This window comes from Melanotaenia boesemani, chromosome 20, assembly GCF_017639745.1.
Source record: "Melanotaenia boesemani isolate fMelBoe1 chromosome 20, fMelBoe1.pri, whole genome shotgun sequence".
Lineage (NCBI taxonomy): Eukaryota > Metazoa > Chordata > Actinopteri > Atheriniformes > Melanotaeniidae > Melanotaenia > Melanotaenia boesemani.
Window position 1 is genome coordinate 21,690,310 of NC_055701.1, and position 23,852 is coordinate 21,714,161.

At 39.4% G+C, this 23,852-nt stretch overlaps 2 protein-coding genes across 4 annotated transcripts in view; both read left to right on the plus strand.

Annotated features, from left to right (window-relative positions):
- The first annotated feature begins 2,678 nt into the window (after nucleotides 1–2,678).
- On the plus strand, nucleotides 2,679–9,051 carry srsf5a (serine and arginine rich splicing factor 5a). The gene is made up of 8 exons (XM_041971274.1): nucleotides 2,679–2,805; nucleotides 4,120–4,254; nucleotides 4,328–4,398; nucleotides 4,823–4,942; nucleotides 5,934–6,003; nucleotides 7,450–7,523; nucleotides 7,606–7,710; nucleotides 8,048–9,051. The coding sequence occupies exons 2-8, from the start codon at nucleotides 4,129–4,131 to the stop codon at nucleotides 8,376–8,378; spliced, it is 897 nt and encodes a 298-aa protein (XP_041827208.1). The 5' UTR covers nucleotides 2,679–2,805; nucleotides 4,120–4,128; the 3' UTR covers nucleotides 8,379–9,051.
- A 3,394-nt stretch (nucleotides 9,052–12,445) lies between these two features.
- The window catches only part of pacs2 (phosphofurin acidic cluster sorting protein 2), a 74,481-nt gene continuing 63,074 nt past the window's right edge, over nucleotides 12,446–23,852 (plus strand). For 2 of the 3 annotated variants that reach the window (XM_041971264.1, XM_041971266.1), the window contains exon 1: nucleotides 12,447–12,804. In XM_041971264.1, coding sequence (XP_041827198.1) covers nucleotides 12,686–12,804 — 119 coding nt within the window. In that variant the 5' untranslated portion in view covers nucleotides 12,447–12,685. Of the gene's footprint in view, nucleotides 12,805–23,852 lie in introns of all 3 variants that reach the window. The other variant, XM_041971265.1, reaches the window with a different exon arrangement.

Below are 23,852 nucleotides of genomic sequence, written 5' to 3' on the forward strand. Positions count from 1 at the left end.
TATCCTTATAAAGACTTACTTCATGAACAATACACTTTTTCCTACATTTTTATATTGAATAAATATTTATTCTGAAACAATGTGATCACCTCCAGGATAGGAAATATGGTATTCCACTGTGGAGGTGAACAGAAGTCAGGGTTCCTACCCTCATGTCTGTTAATATCAGTTTAGTCTAGCATAAGAACAGTATGCATCATCCTTCAAAGCTCACAGTGACAAATCAGGATGTATTTTTTAGAGTTAATGTGCTGAACTACATAATGTTCAGCAGTAGTAGCAATGTAACACAGGCTCCAGAGAGTTCTAGCCAAAAACTAATCAAACGTATTTTCTTTTGGGATGATTAAGCAAGCCATATGTATTGTGTTAAAGGTGTTGGTAAGCTGGTTTTGATGTGGACAGGACCAAGCTCAACCTTTTCCCCACTTTTAGTCTTTATGTTTGATGTTAAGCTTATTTTGCATCCCCTATTTATAACCTTGTTTCCAAAAAACTGGGATTCTGTGTGAAATTTTAAGAACAGAATACAGTGATTTGCAAAAGTATTTAGAGGTAAATACAAGCTTAAATAAGGAAGCCCACATCATCAACCTTCTACTACTGTGCTTCACAGTATTTGACATGCTTATATATATATATATATATATATATATATATATATATATATATATATATATATATATATATATATGTTCTGACGCTAATTTAACACAGCCTCCCAGCTTATGTGGAAATGTGGTTGTATCATATAGACATGACAGTGGTATCAGTCCCTCAGTATCGCGATCATGTTGATCTATTTCTGCTGTGATAAGTTTGCAGAAAGCATTTAGAGGACAGAGAACTGTTTAAGCGGCTGAGTTTTCTGCAGTGAGAAGAGCAGGTTCTTATAAAGGGAATACATGATGTCATAAAATTATTTCTAATCTTTGTGGAGTTAACAGACCTGCTGGTAAACGACCACATCAGAGACTGTTTTACCCTGAACCAGCAACAGTTTGTGTTGGTTGAGTCCTTGTTATTGCTTGAGGCCAAATGTGATTTAAATCGTCTCCCACCCCTGCTGTTGTAGTGTGTGGATGGCCAGCCTGCCTTTCTCAGGAAGGAAATCACATGACATGTACTGGCAGTCCTCTAAGTCCTGCTAAATACCTAAAGAAATGGATCTGAAAGTGCAGATTAATCATTTGACTTCTTCCTGTTGTTGAATAAGCTATATCCTCATTTATTTTAGACATACTGTCTTACTTTTCACCAAGTGTATTGTGTTCAGATCTTTGGTATATTTTGAGTTGATGGGACTGTACAGTGATCAGTATTACATGCTCAAAAGTCTTTGGTACTTTCTAACATAATAGGCCAGATAGCTTTTTTTCTATTCTATGGTGTCAACCTAAACCACGTATTTCCTTTTCCTAACCTAAGACAATTTTAAGAATGATGATAGTACTAGAATAAAGAGATGGAACACGTTTGACTTTTTCTGTTTGCCTAAAACATTTCTATCTATCTATCTATCTATCTATCTGGGATTTTTGCACAACCATCTCAAGCATTTACAGAGAATAGTTTAAAAAATAGAATGGCAATAGTAGCTCAAAACACCACTGGTTACAATCACACCATGCATAATACTTCTCTGAATGCACAACATGTTGGACCTTGAAGCAGGTGGGCTACAGTAGCAGTAGACCACACAGGTGTCATTCCTATCAGATGTGAACAGGAAACTGAGGCTACCATTTACACAGACTCGCCAGAACTGGACAATAGAAAATAGAAAAATGTTGCCAGGTCTGATGAGTCTCCATTTTAGCTGTAACATTTAGTGTTGTTGCTAACTATGTCCATCCCTTAAGCATCCAAGCATAATAATGCACCGTGTCACAAAGTTAAAATAATCTCAATCTGGTTTTCTGAACATAATAAGTTCACTGTACTCCAATGGCCTCCAGATCTCAATCTTTGGAGTGTGGTGGTACAGGAGATTCTCATTATGGATGTGCAGCCAACAAATCTGCAGCAAATGTGTGATATCTTGTCATGGACTAAAATTTTACAGGAATGTTTCCAACAACCTGTTGAATCTATAACACCAAGAGTTAAAGCAGCTGTGAAGAGGGGTCCAACCCGGTACTAGGAAGGTGTAGCTAATTATGTGGCCGGTGAGTGGCTGGATTTACCTTGTTCTAAACACATATTTTCAGCTACAGTTACTTTTTTTTATTACATGACTGTTTTAATAAAACTACATCATTTGACCTCTTAAAATAATTGTATCACGCCCCCAAAAATCCAAGACCAGCCACTCACCCAAAATGAGACAACTGTCCCTGACCACACCATACCTTGTGTGTTATCGTGCAAATCCATACCCCAGTTTCGAGGTACTTTTACCAGAGTGCTGCAATTAAATCGTATTAAATGGCACTGCTTCTAACATGGAATGAATGACCTGGGTTGCCAAATATTTGTCGCATCCCTTTTGTGGATTCCGATACAATAAGCTGCATTTATATATTTGAGGGCATTTTTGTGCTTTTCATCTTGAGTTCGAAAATTATACCCAGTTTGCTAACACCTTTTGAGCAAACACGAGGGCGAAATCGCCTATTTAAGAAGAGTTTAACGGTCATAGCAACTAAATGGCAACGTGGGGGAAGCAACGGCGTTTCCGGTTCCTGCTCTGTAGACGGCACATTCGCCATTTTGTTCCAGTCGAGAGGGTGACCTACATTCAGTTGCATCTTACTACTGGCATAAACAACAACGCCGACACCTATACAAGAATAACAAAACTAGGTGAGCATGTGTTTAAAGTTAATTTGAAGAATTTCACTCGCTTTTCGTGATTAAAAAAAAACACATCGAGCCGTTCCTTTTGGTGCGTTACACAGTCGGTACGGACTTTTGTTTTTGCAGCTAATGCTAACTTATGCAGGCTAACAGAGAGACCTCGAGGCGAAGAATTATCCCGACGTTTCTTATTATTTGAAAACTGAAATAGTTTGATATGTGGCGTGTGTCAATCTTTCATTTAAATAATGCTGTCCTTTAAGATATTATTTGGTTTAAAGAATGGAGTGCGTAGCTAATTTAAATGTTTGCAACGTGTCTGCAGAGTGAGGGCTCGTGCTGGGCCCGAATGGCTGAAGAGATCATTTTGAGAGCAGTTAATCACGTGTTGGGGATTCTGTTGCGATTTAGGAGTATCAAATATATACAAATTTTCACGTCTCGATACATTTTGAGATGTACATACACGTGATTTTAAACCCTTTAATGCCGTCATATCAGATATATACAAATTTTGAGACCTTTTATGTCACTTTATGGTAAAAAAAAAAAAAAAATTTGCTCAAAACCCTGTTAAACAATCGGATAATTGTCTTCTTCCCCCTGGTGGATAAAAAAAAATCTTTTTTAATTATTATAGTTTTTACATTTTGTCAAAGAGCGACTGAAGATAAAAAAAAAAAATCTCTCCACATCTTTTTCATGGGTCGGGCTTTAAAGGGTTAAGAGTGATTTTAAACGCTGAGTCAAGCGTCCAGAATCAGCCCTAATAAAAGTAAACAATCATTGTAAATATTTTGTTACAGTACCATCATTTGTTAAGTGAAAACTTTATATTATTTGACTAAAGGTGTTTTTGTTACATGTTGAATGAGAAACTGGTTGTAAAACGTGTATGAGAAACATGCCGAAGCTGGTTCAGTCACATCTGGCTCGTTTATGTGATCTTTTTTCAGACTGATCAATTAACAATTCAGTTCAATGTGGCATGAAAATATACTTAATGATTATTTTGTAACAAATATGTTTTTTTTTCTCTCTCAAAGTTGAAACAGTTACTTGCGTTAGTGCTCAAGAAATTGCCAACAGGATAATTATTAACTTAGTGGATGGTGGACTCTGCAGTAACCAGAGTCATTAACAACATACCACCCTACCCCAGAAATTGTTTTATTTCATACACGTGTATTGAGTTTTATGACTTGAGGCGAAGTGGTCTTTGTTTCAGGAAAAACTTGCACGCCTCCTTCATCCACAAAATCCTGCACTTCTAAATTATTCGTCATTCTGTGGTGAAATATCTGTTCATGTTGTTTTTAGAAAACAACTATGAGTGGCTGTCGTGTCTTCATCGGCCGCTTGAGCGCACACGCCAGAGAGAGAGACATAGAGAAATTTTTCAAGGGATATGGACGAATCCGAGAGATCAACTTGAAGAATGGATTTGGCTTTGTGGTAAGTATGAAACCACTTAATGTAAACGATATTTAACACCATCCTGTTTTTTCACGCTTTTTTCTCTCATCAGGAATTTGATGACCACAGAGATGCGGATGATGCCGTTTATGAATTGAATGGCAAAGAATTGTGTAGTGAAAGGTGATCATCTTGTTTCTGTTTGTTCCTTTGTGTTTGGGTCCTTTGTTTTGATCTGTTGCCATTGATTTACTCCTAACATGGTTTTGATAAGTTCCTGAATACTCACATTAGCATAAGTGTAACCATGGCAACTATTTCATATTTTTTTCAAGCCAAAATTAAAAGTACTGAATCAAAGCCACACATGAACTATTTTATTTACAGCTCACTTTTAAGCAGTGTTGATATTGATCAGGGCAACCAACACAGCTGAGCTGGCTAGTATTTGCATGAGATATTTTGCAGGACTTGCAACTCTTAATCAGTTGTGTTCATATTACACCAGTTTATATACTTCCAGCTTTCTGCCTCTGTTCACTACTGAACAATTATGTGACTCATTACTTATATGTTGACCAATTAACTCACACTTGCTTCTTTACAGGGTCACCATTGAGCATGCTCGTTCCAGGAGAGGAAGAGGAGGCGGCGGCGGTGGCGGCGGTGGTCCTGGAATGGGACGCTTTAGCGGCAGCTATCGCCAACCTCGCAGTAGCGGATCCAGGTACAGGACACTTAGATCCATTTCCATCAAAAGACCCGGGTTGGTGCGCGACAGTTTGGTGCAGTTTGGTTCAGTAAAACCTGATATCTGTTGTGTTTCCACAGCCCTTACCTGGGAGGCGACGTATCACCCAGTAGCGATAGGTCCATCAGCTACCTAATAGCATGTTGTCATAGTGGCATGATGCTTTTCTTAAATTATAACAAAGAACATTACATAGTATATGTGAACTTAACGCTGCTCACACTTTTTTCTTAGTGCTGAGTTGCACAGGAAGCCGCACGCTTCAGTCTGTTGATTTCAACTAATCAACATATTGCAGTGTGTCAAACTCAACCCTTTTGAAGTTGCGTTCGTAAGGTTAGGACACCAACGGAAGGGTCCCAAAAAATAGAATGGATAGTATTTTCTGGCACTCATCCCATTTTTTTTTGTCTGTGGACATGTTAAACAATGCATACTGACCCGTCCCGGCTCAGACTCGTTGGTGGAAATGTAGCTTTAGATGGCAAGTCAGATGAAGCTTTTTCTAATGTTTTGGTTCAGCAAAAGTGGAACATAAATTATGTCTTCTCAGTACAGTTAGACTAGAGTTATAAGTTAATCATTATTTTTAAATATTTCAGAAGTTTGTTGTTTACATTGCTTCATTAAATTCTACTATCCTATAGTTTAAAAACCTGTGAAATTTAACTTTTAAAATTTCTGCAAGGAAGAAAATGCTTAAAGAAAATGAGGACACTTTCTAGAGCTGTTTTAATCCCATGAACAAAAACATCAAATAAACCCTGAGACTAATCTAAATATTGACACTGCTCTCTGGCACACAAAGTAAACTCAGCTACAGTGAGACAAAGAGATGTGAGAACTTTGCAGCTTCTGTTTATTGCTGACAGTGTGGACATTTTGTGGATGCATTGGCATCACCCACATTCAAACAAATTTCTCCCTCTGAAAAGTTTTTTTTTTGTTTTTTTGTTTGCCTCTACAGATATGGCCCTCCTATGCGAACGGACCACAGGCTCGTTGTGGAGAACCTTTCGTCACGAATTAGCTGGCAGGTAAGAGATGGCAGAATCTTTATGTCTTACAACATCCACGTTATTAAAAACTCTTAATACCTTTTCTAATGAGCTGTTATAGTAAGGAAGCAGTATTAATTTTATTGGCAGTGCTAAGTTGATTAAAATCAAATTATATGAAAATACACTCATCTAGTAAATTGGCTAATTACAGTAGAAAGACCCAAGTTTTATTCATTTCTTCTTTTTTTTTTCCATGACCAACTTTTCCCCTGACAAAGCACATCTTACTGCAGATGAGATTTTTCTAACCAAAACATTTAACTATTTTTTTTAAACGGCCGCACTGATATGGTTTCCTTTAAATCAGAGGGAAATAGACGCCCTCCACTGGGGTGTCAGAAGTTTGTAGCGCCCTCTGCTGGTTGTTTTTTTTTTCCTGAATAGTGTTCATTTGGTGCCTCTCCTTACACGCAGCTGCTGCCGGTCTAAAGTCTTGGCTGGGCCCCGTAGCGGGTGAAAGTGGTCTAGCGCAGGATACGGTAGCCTTAGGAGGTCCGTAGCCACAGTCTGGAGGTTCTGTGGGCTGGCATCCCCGACTGCTGTAAACCCCCTCAAATCCACGGTCCCCACACACTCTCCCATTTGGGTCTTTTTCTGTGGCTGATGGAGCTGGGGGGGTGTTGGGTCGGGCACACACCCCTCCCCCCTACTTTCTCTCTGGTGGTTCCTTACTTGTGGAGGCCGGATGCTGAGTCAAGGCTGAGGGCGTTTCTCGAGGGCGTTTCTCAAGGGCTTAACACTGCATTGGTTCCCATTTGCTATTTGGACAAGTGGCTCTTTGCTAATTTCTCCCTGGGTTTGGAGCGGTAAGTAGCCTAAAACTCATGTGATTGGTTTTTTTTTTCAGGGTCGGGTGGTAAAGGGGGTGTAGAGTTACAGTCTCGAAAGGGGACTCATGTAAACAGTTGACCTCTGATGAGCCAAATCTTTTGACAATATTGCATAAACAAAAGGGAACTCCAAATCAGGTTTTTGCCCAGTTATTTTTATGACCTTGGTCTTCCAAACCATAGTAAATACACATAATTCACAAGTTCATACACATAAATACTGTATTAGTTTTCATACAAAAATGATTAAATTTTTATCCTCAAATCCTCTAAAAAGATCCAGCTATACTCTGCCAGGCGTGTAACACTGGAGTTTAATTTGGTTTTTGCTGATGAATTTAAACATTAGATATAAAATCCTGGTACCTGTTAATGGCACATAGCATTTTCTGTGGCTCTTGGGTTTACATGGCCTCTGCTGAAATGGGAGCTTAACACAAAGTGGAAAAAAAAATCTGAATTAGATAACCAAAGTTTTCTGTTTGTGCTGGTTTCTTGCAGCCTGTTAATTTTTCTTCCAGGTCCAACAAGGCTATCAGTGATGCTTCATGTTTTTTTCAGCTACTAAGCCGACTTTATGCTTTTAAATTAGGACCTGAAAGACATGATGAGAAAAGCGGGGGAGGTTACGTTTGTGGATGCACACAGACCCATCAAAAACGAAGGGTGAGTTTCTCTTTCATCGTTTAAACCTGTTGTTTCGCCTCTGTTTTTAGTGTTAAACACTAACGTTTGTGTCTGAATGCAGGGTGGTTGAGTTTGCGTCTCGCAGTGACATGAAGAATGCCATCTCCAAATTTGATGGGACAGAACTGAATGGACGCAAGCTGAAGATCTTTGAGGACCACAAGAGGTGAGGTGTTGTACAGTTTGTGACAAAATGGGTTCCTAGTTGCTCGGTAAATTATGCTCCATGCTCCATTTTTTTTTTTCTTCCTAATGATGACATTAAGCATTATTAATTTGCCTTTTTTGTTTTTTTATAAAAACTTGAGTGAGAAGCTTCACACTATCTAGTGGTAGTATATTACCTCAAGCTTGGTTCCTGTAGGCCAGTTTTTGAGCAGAAACTCGGATCAGGTTTTGGATAAAGTTGGCTGAGAAGTAACATTTGATGTTTTCCAGCGAGCATTTACTAAATTTCTGTATTATTGTTTTTTGTATCTTTTCTGTTTCTTTAATCTCAACAGGAGTCGCTCCCGTAGCTATTCCCGCTCCAGGAGCCGGAGTCGCAGCCGCTCCAGGAGCCGGAGTCGCAGCCGCAGCCGCTCCCGGAGCCGCAGCCGTAGTCGCTCCAGGTCCGCCAGCCGCACCCCAGAAAAGAAGACAGACGGAGACAAACCCGCGGCTAGGTCCCCCTCCAGGTCCAAGTCTCGTTCTAAATCCCGCTCCAAGTCTCGTTCTCAGTCACCTGCTCCCATTCAGAACAAACAGTCCCGTTCCCGTTCTCGATCCCGTTCGCGTTCCCGTTCCCGCTCCCGCTCCCGTTCCCGCTCTGCCTCAGCAGACAGTAAACAGTGAGATGGTCCTGAGATGGAAAAATAGTTGTTCATTGGCCCAAATGATTTATTTTGTTTTGTTTTTTTAAAGGTGAAATGGCCTTTTTCCATGGTTTCATTTGATAAACACCTTCAGTCATTAAAGTGGATGTTTGGCTTTGATTTCTATTTACTTTTTTTTTTTTTTTTCAATCCTTAGTTTTTGTTTTTTTTTGTGCTGAAGCGAAATCTTATGATTTAAGCATTTGCCTCTTAAAGGCCTCATATCATCAGTAATACCTGACAGTCCTGGGGTCTGCTCCAGTTGTCAGCTGTGTTTTGATTACATCAACATTGTGCTTTTCTAAGTCTTAGTGGGAATTCTGTTGGTTCCCCGAAACTATTTTATTTTGAAAACAAGCTCCTCTCTTTACTGTGAAACATGGATTACACCTTTGATGAGGAGCTCCTGTGTGTTGCTCTTTGACTGCTCTGATGTCTGAACAGGACTTTTAAGAAGGGCATTTATTTCAGCTTTTCTTGTGTCATTGTTTTAGATTCTGGCATTTTCACAAACATTTTATTATTGTAGGTGTTTTCTTTGCTTTTTTTTGTGACAGATTCCTTTATAATTTACTTTGTCTCCAGTCTGAGACACGGAGGATGTCTACAAATGGTAATGATTTGATACTAATAAAAACAGACTGTGTATTATACTTTTTTGTATTGGGTTTTTTTTTTTTGTGTGTGTTGTAAGACGCGCAGTGCCCTTGCAGTTGACCCCAATAAAGCTTTCGCAAACAGAAATTTGCCCAAATCATTTTGTCCTGGAGTAATAGTGCTGCAAATTTGTAAGCAAAACTCAAAAATTATTTGGCTTCAAAATAAATAGTAAATGTATTTCTTCATGTTGTGGATAACTTAAAACCATCAGTATTGCAGAGTAGTGGTGTAAAATGGTTTTATTGACTGATGCTGAACAGTGCAGTAAAGATTAAATGACTGCAGGTTCTGGTCAAATTACATTACTCAGAATTTCTCTCATCCATGAGTGCAGCTCCTTTCCTGTCGCCTCTTAGCAGAAACTGAATGAAGTGCTCTTGAAACTTCTGGCTCCTGGGCCTGTTCCCATTCATGCCAGTGAATACAATGATTCACCTATTGCCCTTTTGGACTCTGAAGTCAACATGAAGCGGTCCAGTGGAATCAGATCAGTTTCTGTCCTTGTAATTGGCATACATGTGGGGTCGGCCATTATTGCAGGAGGACACAGGAGCAGTCATTGACAAAATAATACTAGTACACAATCTGTGGATTAATATAGCAACAGCTAATCCTGCAGCTCATACTGATCCTTAAAGTGATCATGCAGACTTTGAAATCCTGAGTAGCGAGTTGTTTGTTTCTCTTGAACATAGTCCAGCAAGATTAAACATGTTTGTAATCTTGATGAAAGTGATTTGTTTATATTCAGCCAAACTAATGATCACCACTTGGTGGCAGTATCTCCTTGTAACGTTGTCAACTACAGGACTTCATGTCCAGTTTACAAGTTTAAATGATATTTAAAAACAGGAAATTCTTTTTCAAGGATTCATTTATTAAAAATCAAATATAACTCCATGAAGTGAGCAGAATTCAAAAAGTAAATAAAAGTGCAAAATAAACATGTGCTTTGTAATGTGTTACTTCTCACTCTATGCAGGAATCTTTAATGACCAGGGCATAAAGTAACTCACCCAGACACAGTTTAAATGTGACATTAACATTTTCTGGAAGAGAAAACACTTTTTTACCCTTTATTCTGCAACACGTATTTGACAGTTGCAGCCTCATGACTTTATGTCCAGAAATTAGGATGATAATTCAATTTGAAGCGCTCTATGAGGGCTGGAGGCATTTGTGTTAAAAATCTAATAAAACCACAGTTATTACACTAGTTAGAGGGTACATTTCTTTTCTGAATGACAGCTTTTTCTTTTATTCTGTGATTACATCCAGAAAACACTTGCTGCCTGCCAATGCAGCACTTGGACTCAGACAGGGAATCTTTTTTTTCCCCCCTTTGGTGAGGAAAGTATGAGGGGTAATTAGTGCCCTCCTTAACATAACTGTTGATTACAGCCATTCAAACCTAAGTACCACAGCTACAGTAGAAAAATTCTCATTTTATGTGCTGTACATGTGTTATAATTGCTGCACTGTCCATGTAGTGCGTGTATTGACTGAGTAATAAGTTCTCTTCATATTGTGGAAACACTAGATCAGTGCAAATTAAGTTATTCTTGTTAAGCTGCTGCCATTCTCCTTCAAACATGCAGCTAGGAACAAATCTGGTGTTTGATGATTTTTCTGGTGTTATTGGAGACTTTTGAAGATTCTGGTATAAAAGTATGCATAGTTCATACTCTTCTCAATGAACAATGGGTGCTGCCGTAGGCCCCTACCTCACCCCAGCCCAAAGCACACAGACAGTGACCCATTAATTTCAGTCAGGTGTGTTGGAGCAGGGAAACAACAAAAACCTGCAAGATATGGCCCTCAAGGACCAGAGTCTGACATGTGCTCTACACTAAAGACCTATATGTGGCCTTCTGTCTGTATCCTGGTTCCGTTATTTGTGTAATTTGGTCTTTTTTCAGAGGCTTGTGGATGCAAATGTAAAGGTCATGTAGACGTATGAGAGCCAAGGTGTTTGAAACGGACATGCCCATACGAAGGCCCATTCATGCATGTAAAGGGAGCATAAATGGGCCTTTAGAATGAATCACATATGTTCAAAACCACCATTGGCTGCTCTGTGTTTTACAGTGGAACTATAACCTTAAAAAGAAAGATGAATCAACAGAAGACGCTTCTTTTGTAGTTCTAAACATATTTAGACTATTTGTCTCTCCCACAACATTATTTCTCTTTCCTACAGCATCCATTTCAATTACATGCAAATTGACAGTTATGTAAATTACAGGATTATGTCATTTACCAACTTATAGGACAGCCAGTGGCTACATTCCTTTCTGAGGAGTTGTCATTACTGATTACTTGAATGAGCAATGTGAGATGGTCTATCGGCTTTTCTGGTCTGTTAATTTTATGGCACAACCACTGTGTCATGCACCATTAGTCCATTTTTTTTATTATTTCAACCTTTGTTAAACAAGGAAAAACAAAACTCTTGAGATTGAAACTTTTATGTGAATTTCCTCACTGAGACAGCAGCAGGTTGATCAACACTCATTAAACTACAGTAAACATTTATTTTAAAGACAATGTACAACATGGAAAACCTATGGAGACAACAACAAAACATGTATTCAGTCCTGGAAGATAAAGAGTATTAAGATTACTTATACTCAGCATTACTCCCACATATAAATATGCTGAGTTGGGTTCAAAACATTATGTGTCGCAACAGTTTCATGATTATGTAACAGAACTGGTAGGATTTTGTCACATTTAAGGAAAGATGGTGTTTTGCTTCAACATAGAAAAAGTTCAGAGCTGAAATTCAATATATTTATTTTCATTTAACCCTTCATGGTTGTTTTAGTAAATCATTTCTAAACATTGAATTTTGTAACAACTGTAAGGTAAAATTATGGGTGGGTCAGCCGTTTTGGAAAATGGACATTTGGAAGAATTTCATGGTATTTACAGTAGTTAGACCAGGAACTAAAATTAGCAGGTTTCGTTATGAGAGACACCTGGTATTCACTTTGGTGCAATTTATGAAAAATGAACTTAATTTCAGTATTTAATATCTCACCTAGAGACATGATCACCAATGATCATCATTATTATAATAATGATCACTGTCATTGCAAATGGGATTTTTAGCCTAATTATGTTATTTTCCATTTGTAACTTTGCTATAATACTCTATACCCCATATCATCTTTTGATAACAATACACTGATTTGCTTTTGATGGCTTTTTTATTTCTTTTATTTACTTAAAAGCATGCTGCATGACAAAGTTTTGCTTCCTCCTTGTCTGAGAAAAAAGCAGGAGCGCCTCACCCTCCCCAACCGCCGCTGTGCGCATGAACCACCCCTCATACCCGCGGAGCAGCGTGGTAGGCACAACAAGCACGGCGGTCGGTCCACGCAGTCCCACCGCCGCGCTGCAGTCCCTCCCTGGCACAGAAGACCCATCATCGACCTGCCCGACTCCACACGGACGGAGAAATGATTTCGTCCCCCGCCATCTACACTGTACTAACCTGAGCGCGTGACGGCTCTGATTCGCGGAACAAACACATTCAAACACACACGTACAGAAGAGCCGCACAGGTCTGCTGTTTACAGACCCGCAGCTCGGCGTCGGACAGTCCCAACCGCACCACGGACCATGGCGGAGAGAAGCGGCCGGCTGAGTTTCCCCGGGAGCGGGGCTCTCAACAGACCTGTGCCCATGAACCTGTTTGCAACGTGGGAGATAGACGGATCCTCCCCGAACTGCATCCCGAGGTAAGACGCTGCAAGCACGGCATCTGGTTGTCCTTTTAAACTTTAAAGCCAGTGCTTGCGGTTCACCAGCTTGTCATTTATCATACTGCTAACGTTACAGCGGCACCGGCTAGCTGTGCCATCATGCCAAGCGGATGCCCATGCAGGCCCTGGAACTGGATTCTCCAGCTGTCTGCAGTATTGTGTTGATGCAAATACAAAAAAAAAAAAAAAAAAAAGAAAAAAAAAAAAAGGTGTGCAAACCGCTGTGGGACTGCTTGTTGACGAGCTGCATAAAACTCGTAAACCATCACTGCAGCTGCAGCCTCAGTGCAGCTTAGAAAGGTGTGAATTATGCAGATATGCCCGAAAAGCTCATTATCACCCAATCAGCTGCAGGATAGGCCAGCCCTTGTGCCAGATCGTTGTGCCAGGCTGCACCATGGAGACCATTTGGTGCCTGTGACCCCCAGAGACTGAAAGGTTGCGTTCACACTGCGAGCCTCCAGTGAGAAAAGCAGATTTACTGCTCAGGTTAGATTTGTATTAATAGTTTTATCCATCGCAGCGTTACACACAGTAGGAGCTCTGACACTGATAGGATTTCTAACACAGCAGGAGTGCAAGAAACAACTGTTGTCATGGTACTAATTATTAGATATTGGAAAATAATGAAGAATATCAAGCAATGTATGCAACATGTAAGCATTTTAACACTTGTTTAACATTCAACCACCACTACAAAACACAAATATGATCATTTACACATGTATTCAAGATAGAGACTGTTTTACTTCTGAGATGCTGGAAGCACTTAATTAATAAGCAAAATTGATTTTGTTGATCCAGTTAGTAAGCTATGTAACTGTAAGCTGCAACTTATTCCTCCAGCGAGGAGACACTGCAGCTCCTCAGTCAGTAAGTTGACAAAACCCTCCAGGCTGTGGTGAAACAGAGGAGCATCAACAAAGAAAGAAGCTCTTAAATAATGGTTAAGATAATGATCATGTTCTTTGAAATCACAAAATTGGGGCATTTACCCCGGCTGAGATCCACTGTGAACTCCTGAACTGACCTGCATATTTTAGAAAATGAAACTGGGCAACTTTGATGCCCATGTTGAGAAATTGAGACAATAATCATGAATAAAACAAATGTTTATAGTAGCATATTTTCTGATTTGTGCTTCCCAGATATGAGATGGACGTGTTTTCTTTTCCCCTCTATAATCCTCAGCTGATTTCTTTAGGATTCTTCTTAGCGTTTCTATTTCTCATAATATTTGATCTATCTATTGAGAAACAACATAGCAGTAGATTTATTGGGAATGAAACCAGTTTGCATTAGCAGCTCCAGCCCACACACTCCATCATGAAGTCAGTAAAGTGGCCATTTAACTGAGCCGCCACAAATTATTTTATTCAATATTTGTCTTTAGTTTAAGATGTTGCTTTGAATCTGCAATTAAATTACAGATTAATTATTCTTAATCCTAAAAAGACTCTTAAAACAAGATGTTATTTGTTTAGTTTAATGTATTTTAATGGACTGGTGGCCTGTCCAGGGTGCACCCGGCCCCTCGCCTGATTGCTGCTGGGATAGGCTTCAGCCCCGGGGTGTAGAGCCGGCGTAGACGATGGATGGATGCTTAGCAGCTGACAGCTGATTTAAGAAGAACTTTACATAACTTTAAATAACCTTGCACTTATAATGTTCATATAAATACAATCCCTCTTCAGCCATTAAATCAGAGCCAAAACCTCATTAAAAGAGGTCAGACTAACATCCTGCTGTCAGACTTCAGTCAGCAGCTGTCAGCCGCTGGAGAGAGAGAAAAAAAAGCTATAATTAATGTGGGAATGGGAGGAGTGTACGTGTGTTTTTATTTATTTATTTTTTAACTGATGAATGTCTCTCCTTAGTCTCTCTATCCTCTTAGGATAATACCTTCAATGGACAGTACATTGCATGGCTTTTAGCTGAAATAAGACTAATTCATTTCCAGGAATAGCATAGATGTCATATTACTCAGCACAGTAGAAAGGTAGATAAATGGTGGCTGTAACTAAAATCCTGCGTTCAATCCTCGGTGAACCCGCACAACAGTTGGCAACCTGAGTAGAGTGTGTTGTCATAGGAAGCTGCTTTACTGAATGCATCTTCTTTATCCCATGTGTTGGTGGGGCCAGACGCTTCACAGATTTCACTGATGGTGTTAAGCGTAAACTGATTCAAGTCGGAGGCTGTGGCTCTTTTATTGACCGCTGTCTGTCAGAGTTCAGAAAGAGGAAATCGGCTTGTTAACCAGGTGACACATCAACTGCTTTATCCTGTTGTATCCGCCTCACAAGGTGGTTAAACAAGCTGAATGGAGACTGTGTTTCCAAGGAAGCTTGTTCATTTCCTATCCAAATGGAGCCGGAATGCCTCTCTTTATGTTTTGTTATTGTGTAAGAAGCTAAAGCAACATCTTAGAAACCGCTTACTGGTTTCAGAGTAGATCTCCCATCACATCCAGTAAAGTTTTCTGTATATTTTAGTTTTAGAAACTACATATGCTAAGTTTGCATGCGTCACTGAAAACTACAAACAGTCCTGAGTGTGTGACAGAACACTGGGACTCAGCAAACATCCCAACCTGGTGGAGGACAGTGACGTTCCCATCTGCACATGGGAGCTTCATACAGATTGGTACTGTTTCATTTAAAATCTCACAGCCAGTAACTCTTTCTACATGAATTCTCAGGTGTACCATCTCACTTGTTCTCTCATCATCCCGTTCATCTTGCTGACACTTTGTAAATGCAGCCATCTTTACTTCTGCTCACATAAAGCCCAAATTGTCCTTTAAATCCCAACCATGCTCAGCCAGACTCTGACCTGGAAAAGCTTCTGCAGAAATCCACTGTTCTCTGCGACATATCACTGAACAGACAGGGGACGTAGGATGAAAATACGTTGGCTAATTTCCTGTTTGTGTGCTGACGAGAGGACACGACTCGGTGAAGACGAAGATGAAAAAGATGACGGCCATGCAGCTTCACTACTGTAAACAGAACGCTGATTCCCCCAAAATGTTGGATCAATCCCACAGTTCTGTGTGGGCTGACGTTGGTGCACGTTCCCGACTGAGCTTTACGATATTAACACAACTTAAACACAGTGGGCTTGTTGATCATTGAATCAATGTAGAATAAATTTCTTCACTCCGACTTTACAATGACCACTTGTTATTTTTAGTTATGATCTATTTATACTGCATCAATAACATTTCTATTTGGGGATTTATTGAGTTGCATTTAATTTAATTGAAGAAAGCAGGAAAAAATGCCTCAAAGCCAAGAGTCAGGATAGAAAACATGAGTGATTAGACCCTCTCCTCTCTAACCTGGATGTTAGGAGGAGTGAGCTTTCAGCGTATAGATGATTACAGTTTGTAATGAGAGAAAAAAGGGCTATAATTGTCCTGAGGCGTTGTGATTATGCTTCATCTTGTCTTTTAATGCAGAACCTTGCTAAATTAGTCACATATTGAAGTGCAGGCTGAATAGTTTGATGTTACTTTCTTAGGAGCTTATTCACTACATCCATCAGGTCTCAGCAGATGAAGTTGGAGTTTTAATTATAGGAACGTACTCCGGTCAGATTAATGGTGAGCAGCTATACTTCATCTTTATTGTTGGCAAAGTGAAAGTTTAAATATGAACTTAGTGTGTAGGATAAACTAACTCCCACCTGATTTCTGTTTACCTCACATGGATTCCTTACTCTTCAACCAAGCTGTTGCAATCATGCACATTTTTTATTAAAACTGGTGCATCGTGCCCTCCACCAGAGTCTATTGATTTCTCCTGTAATTTCCTCATCCCTCCATAAAGCCTGCTCACTGTGGCTTGGAGGTCTCTGAAGCCTTTTAGGGTGGGAGGCTTAAAGAAGTGCTGCCTTGGCACTATTCTCACATTTCTTAGACTCCCTTCAAGACACGTACCGCTCCACGCTGAGATGCTTGATAATCAGCTATCATAGGTGAGGGAGGGCCTTAAAGCATTAAACTTAGAGAGTGATGGAATAAAATTGGTTGTTGAAATCCTGCTGATCTCATTTAGTTTTTGTAAAAAAGATGTTCTTTTTTTATGAGAATCTTGTCTGCTGCTGATCCTAATTGTAAGGATGAACACCCCAAACCTGAACATGAAGGGCACACTGAGAGCTGTCCTTATTATAGTCCTTATATAATCTCAGCCGCCTTCATAAGGGTCTGTCTGAGATCCTCAGTGTGAACGTGAATTGCAGTATTAAGTCATCTTGAGAGGCAATTAAATGAGCAGTGTGCCTTTTTATTGCTCGGGGCTTTTGAATGTGTTCCCATAATTATGCACCGATTTCTACAGATGGACGTTTCTTCTAAAAGCCTCTCCAGACCCCCGTCCTGCCTGCACAATCATCCACCAGCGCTGCCACCAGAGCCTTTCAGCTCTTAAATCCAGGGGCAGCGAGCCTTGTTTCATCTTGGTATTTTTGAAGTGGGCATCAGTTGCATTTCTACACATCAGCCCACGGACGTGAGGCTAAGTGTTGTTAGAGATGGGGCCATTCTCAGAGACAGAGCGGGATTGAACGGGCCCTCAAGTGGCAGCTGGAGCCAGTAGGCTGTCATATTTAGGCCTGTTGGAGGCGAGAGTGCTGAGATGTCACTTTGAGCAGCAGAGAAACACTTGCTCTTTTGTCCCCCAGTTGGCTTGGATGGTCACATTGCGGGAATTTAGAGTAGGACGAATGAGGGGCAGTTAAAGCTTCTCATTGTTAATGTTCCCTTTGTTGTTCTTGTTGTCCGACACTCTTTGCCTGCCTTGTAGCAATGTTTGTCAGTTTAGACAAGACTAAAAAGCTTCGGCCACAGCAGTTAATGGTAACAGCAACAAGTTTATATGGTCATATAAACATTCCTTATATTCACTATCTTGAGTTTCCATGGCTTGCTAAGTTTAGCTGGATAAACAGCTAGAAATATACTTTTTGCAATTAATCAAATTGAAAATACTGCTAGTTTTTTTTTTTAAAAGAGGATGCATAAAGTTTGATAATTCTTCCTGAGAGGATCATAAATATAGAAACTAGTTTTCCTAGCAATCACCACAATAGTTATCTTAAAACTACAAATATAAACCTCATGGAAATATTCCTGAATAAGTCCAAATATTTTACTTGCTTATGATGTTAAATAAGAAATCGGAGAATCGGCAAATTCAATGGGATTCACCATCTGAGAACCACAAATATGTTTATATTTTTAGTACCTGAAGAAACAGCTGTCAAGATGCATCTGAAAATGCAACGTCAGGTTTGTTCCAATCAGTTCAGTAAATATCACAATATTTCACTGAATAAGTCAACGTCTTTTACTTGCTTGTTGTTCTGTTTGGATAAAAGAAACAGACTCTGGTCCGCCTGTAAATGCAGGTCTTCAAGTGAATCAAATACAGGAAGTGGACTACAAAGAAAAGGACATTATGGGTTCCACATAGGGCATTGTGGATAAATACATCCAAAACATATACACATGTAGGACAATAGGCAGCTCTGGCTGGGAGAAATGGCTCACGTTCAGATGTTGAACAATGCAGTGTAAGTGCTCATAGAAATATACCTAAGACCGCTAGGATCTGGTGCATCTCCATGTTTTATTCTGGTGGAAACAGAAGTTGTTTTGCATTGACCAATAGATGACAGAGTTTCGTTGTGTCTCATCTTCTCTTTCAGTAATTCTTGTTTAAGTGCAGTGTGAAAGCAAACCAGGGCTGTTGCAAACTCCAACTGAACCAAGTCCCCAGTCGTACCGAGTCTGGCGGACTCTCCTGGTGTGAATGCATCCTAAGATTTATTCTTTGTGGATCATGGACATAAATTGCAAACTTTGGGTTGATTATTAAATAATACAAAATTTGACTAGACAAATTATTTTGCGTTGCATGTCTGAATGTCTTTTGGACCTGAACTTTGGCTGATTTTTGCACTTTGGCACCCCCTAATGACGGCTACTTTAGCATCCATCTGGGATCCTGTCTCTTCTCTGAGCTCTCTCCAGCCGGTAAAAGTCAGTCTGATTTTGACTCTTGCTCTGTCATATTCTCTCTTTTTTTTCCCTCACTTTCTCCCACAAGGCCTTCATGGGTTTCTTGGCTGAATGGTGCATGGTGCAGATTTTTTAAATGGCCAAAGTGTTGATATCCAGTTGCTTGCGTGGATCCTGAATATACGTACAACATAGCCTAAAGATCAAAGCAATCCATTCAGCTTTTCTTTTCTTATTTTTGTAACAAAGTGATGGACTGGCATCCAAATTGCTAGAGAGGTTGTTGCCTTTCACAATAGTTTTTATTGAGATATCTTTGTCAAGTGAATCTTTTACTATGCACATTAAAAGGTTAGGTCAGGCAGCCTTATGTAAGATATCCGGCACCCCCACTTTGCTGATGCAGCACATCCTGGAGGACAGAAGGGGCAGGACAGAAAAGGACAGTCGCTTTCTCTCTACACACACAGCATACATACATTTGAGATGCTTTGTGACTCTGCAGGCTGATCAACTTGGCCTCCAGCTGACTTCCCTTTATGCTTCAGTGCCAAATGACAAGCCTGCCTGCATCTTTTACTCCCCTATTATTTCCCCAAAGACAATATTTGATTTCTCTGAGCCTGGTAATATCTGTTTTGCTTTTTTTTCTGTAGAATGAGACTCTGCTCATGACAAAGGCTGCTAAATGACATGTGCATGGTCTGTGTTCACAAACAGGCAATTGTTTACATTAAATTTAGCTGGTGTGCTTAAAATAAAAATGTTTGACCGGGACTGCAGTCAAATGTCAAGGCATGAAGTCGACTGTCAGAGGACAAAACGTAGACATAAACATCAGGTTACTTCAAGTGGCCTGGTTTAACACAGGTCTGCAGATTTAAACTGCTCCTTATGTATTCAGCTCCATATTTGCTGCTTCTGAGAAACAGCAGCACGACACAGGAAGAAATTAAGCCTCTTTTGGTGAATAAAGGTTGTGAAAATTGCTGAGAAATGAAAGACAACTTTCACTCAGGGGCATGGGAGTAAAAAAAAACAAAACAATTACAGTATTCTGAGAGCATGGGTCTCTTGAGATGTGAAGTAAAAAACAGTTTTTGTCTCCCTCACTCCTTGAGGGGAAAATGCCAGCTCTGACGCAAAAGAGCTAAACTAACCTTTGCCAGAGAGTATGTTCTTGTAAATGTCTAGTCCAGGGGCATGACATTCTTTTCAGCAGGTCTTTTAGTCTAAATAGACTAGAAAACAACCTAAATTGCATCTAGCTGAACCCCAAACATGATAACAATGGTTTATTAGTAAGATAGCAAGCAGCATTTGTTCAGCTAGCTCAGTAAAATATTACATATCTCCCACTGGCGTCCACACGGACTAAATGTTTGTGCTCATTTAATTTACTGTGCATAAAAGAGTCTTTGGCTGTTAGGATGGAAATATACTTGCTTTTAATTATGTGCATTCGTATTTTTCCTGGCTGCTATGCATATTTAGCGTTTGTTTGAAGCATCGTTTGCACATGTCCTCAGAAATGACTGCTACTTGTTTGCAAGCTGCAATATACCAGTAACTGGTTGGGCCAGTGTAGGGATCAATTGGACCAGATTTAAGGTTGCAGGCCTTACAGAGGGTTCAAATACAAGACATGGCATGCTTGGTTTAGGGGTGTTGATTTTTTTTGTGTTATCTCAGAATGAACAGCAGTGCTACCATTCATCTATGCTTATTGTTTTGTTTACACTCTACAAATTTAGCAGCTCTTTGAGTCTAAGTCCTCTAATGTGCCCCTCAAGTGGAATCCACCAGTATTAAATATAGTACACAAACAAATATGTGAATAATTCCTTTACAAGGGAGCAGGTTGCCTTTGCATGCATACGGTTAAAAAGCATGTATATTTTTACCTTTAAAATGCAGCAAGGCCTGGTTTGGTGACTGTCAAAATCTTTTTTTTCAGAGCTTTTTAGGTTTTTTGGTTTCATTAATCAAATCAAATCAAACTGTATTTATAAAGCGCTTTTCATGCTGAAGGCAACGCAAAGTGCTTTACATGATTAAAAAAATCATGCATATTTCAATTTATGCATATTAAAAATAAGTCTTTGCACACATCAAAGTAGAATTACATAATGATAAAAACACTCATTAAAATCTTTCACACAGTGGCACGCACACACATGTATACATGCACACAAAGCAGCCCCCCCCCCCCCGTTCTGTACAAACATGACTCTCTAATTTCTGTTTCCAAACTGAATGTAGGTATAAAACACTAAAAGTGATAAACATCTGGCTTGATGCTGCTGTGAGGAAACAATATGATGGGGATCCATCCACACCAGGAGACAGTCCACCCATATCCTAAGCTGCAGTGCAGGGCCCCAGCCACTCAGACAAGGGCGATCACTGTGGCAACAGCCCCCAGACTGAGCAGGCAAAACCCCTGCTGTGGAGGATCCCCACGGGGAAAACACTAGAGTTAAATTAAGATGAAATAACCTAACAATAGGAGCAGCTAAGAATAAATACATAAGAAGTAATACATTTGAGTAAAATGAAAATAAAATAATGTAAAATAAATTAAGCTCAAATAGAGTTTAGTTAAAATCTAAGCTAAAAAGGTAGGTCTTAAGCCTCTTTTTAAAAACATCAACATCAATCAAAAAGCAGACTGAGAAAACAAGGAAGTATTGGTGGCTAACTAATGAGGTATTTCCCACTGTAGTCAGAGAAGACACTCACTCCTGGACCTCATCCGGTGACTAGATGAGCGATAATCTTAGTATTCTACACATAAGATTTAATCTGTGTGCAAGTTTAACTCATCAATCATAAAAACTGTGACATTAATACAGCATCATAACATTTTATACAATACAGGGAGTTGTTTTCTCCTTTGCTTTTTTTCCCAGTTTTGTTTTGCTAAGATCATATTTTCCAGCTGATGTAACAGTCCACTCCCCCAAGTTCTGTGTCTTCTGGGAATCCCTGTGCACCAGAAATTACACACCAGTAGTAACTAAGTGACCTTACTGTTGGCTGCTTGTGCAAGAATGACAGTGGTGACCATAAACAAAGCTCAAGTATGTTAAATGTAGCTTGCCAAAAATACCAAGATCTCCTGCTGCATCCTGTTGCCTTTTGCAAAATAGGAGCTGTGAAAAACCTTCAACAAGCCGAGACACTAAGCATTTCATTTCACACACTTTGTGTTTTTGTTTCCAATGTCATGCAGTGATGGGTTCAAAGCGAGAGGACTGAGTTCAGTGCGATGTTCTGACCTAGTGGTATGTCCCTGAAACAAGACATATATTGGAAGAGCATGCAGTAAAAGTAAACACTTGTGATTAATTTGTTTACTTGTTTACCTTAGTCAAATGTTTAACAACGAACAAACTTAAAAAAAATCATTAATTTATCTGAGGCTGTCATTTGTCCCGTAACCCTTTAATCCTTCATGGATAATATCTGATACATAGAGTTTTTCCAGACCTATTGCATCACAATAGGGTAAAAACTTTGCTCAGAACCCTCTTGTAAACAATCTGATAGGTGTCTTCTGCCCCCTGGTGGACTACTTTTGCACTACAATAATTCTGACCTTTCACATGATTATATACCATAAATATTAAACTTTTTGTTGGATTTTTAAGATTGTGTTATGTTTGTTATTTAAAAAGATTAGAATATTCTGTCCACTATTTGTGGGTGAGGGGGTAAATTTACTTGTTTTCAGCTAAATTTCTTTGTACATTTCTGTAGTTTTTAGTTTATGTTTACTTTATTTATTTATTTAATTTTATTTATTATTAATATCTGTCATTAATGTATGATTATTTTTTTCTCTGTCTATTATTGTTTGATAAATTTGTTTTCATATTACATATTCAAAAATAAACTACTTAAACTATGTTATCATTAGTAAATTTGCTCCGCAATGCTTAGAAACACCATGCAATGCGTGAAACCACACTTCAACATAGATTTCTGTTTGAAAGCTCAAAGAACGAGGGGTTTCTACTTTTTCATCCTGTAATTGAAAATGTTCCCTTCAGCTGATGTCCACTTCATTTGGTAACCTAAATCTCTAAATCTCATTTCCATCTCAATTCTGCTAATAGATGAATTCTATTTCTAAAGCGCATCATTGTGTAAAACTGGATTTTCTCTCACTGTTGACTGCGGAGGTGACCTTATTTTCCAAATGTGGCTCAAATTATTGAAATAGCTCTGTGATTACACAGGCCATCCTGGGACCTGTTTACTTTGTCCCATGTTCCAGTACTTTCGAAAGTAATACCAGAAAATGAGGTTAACAGGCTGAAAAGGCAGCGAGAGACAGAAATGTGTCAAAACTTTGGTGCCAGATGTAGATGAGATTATGTTGCGGCTGCTCGAGAACAGTTGTGGCTTAGCGTTGCCAGACCTTAGAGTTCGTATTCTGGCTGCTTCCTCTTTAAATCATCTACCGCTGACCAAAATATTCTGATATGTGTTTTTAGTCCAATAGCACATTAAAAGCTTTTAGGAACTATTTCTCTATTCTCTTTTCATGGGAATTATAAGGTTTGGTTAAACCGGTGAGTTAATGAATTCCGGGTATAGAGATGCCGCTTTAATCTTTAATGTCACAGAAATGCCGAGAAACTTAATGACATTGACTTTTCATGGATGATAGTCTCTGGCTGAAATGAAATTTTCCACCTCACTTGGCAGAAAGCAGATATATTATCAACCAAAGACACTTTGCACCTTGATATTTTCCAGCTTAATATTTGTCGTGACTTCCTGCGAGGAGCACGTTAGGATTCGCTGCCTGATAATTTTGAACTGTGGTGACGTGAATTCCTGCACTAAGTGGACTCCTTGTTTGTCATATTTCCAACGTAACCCTGTTGTTGATTTGTGTGTTCAATCACCGACTTCCAGGGAAATCCATGGAATACATAAATCACTGATCGCCATGGCAACAGTCTTTACTTTAGCAGTAAAAAGC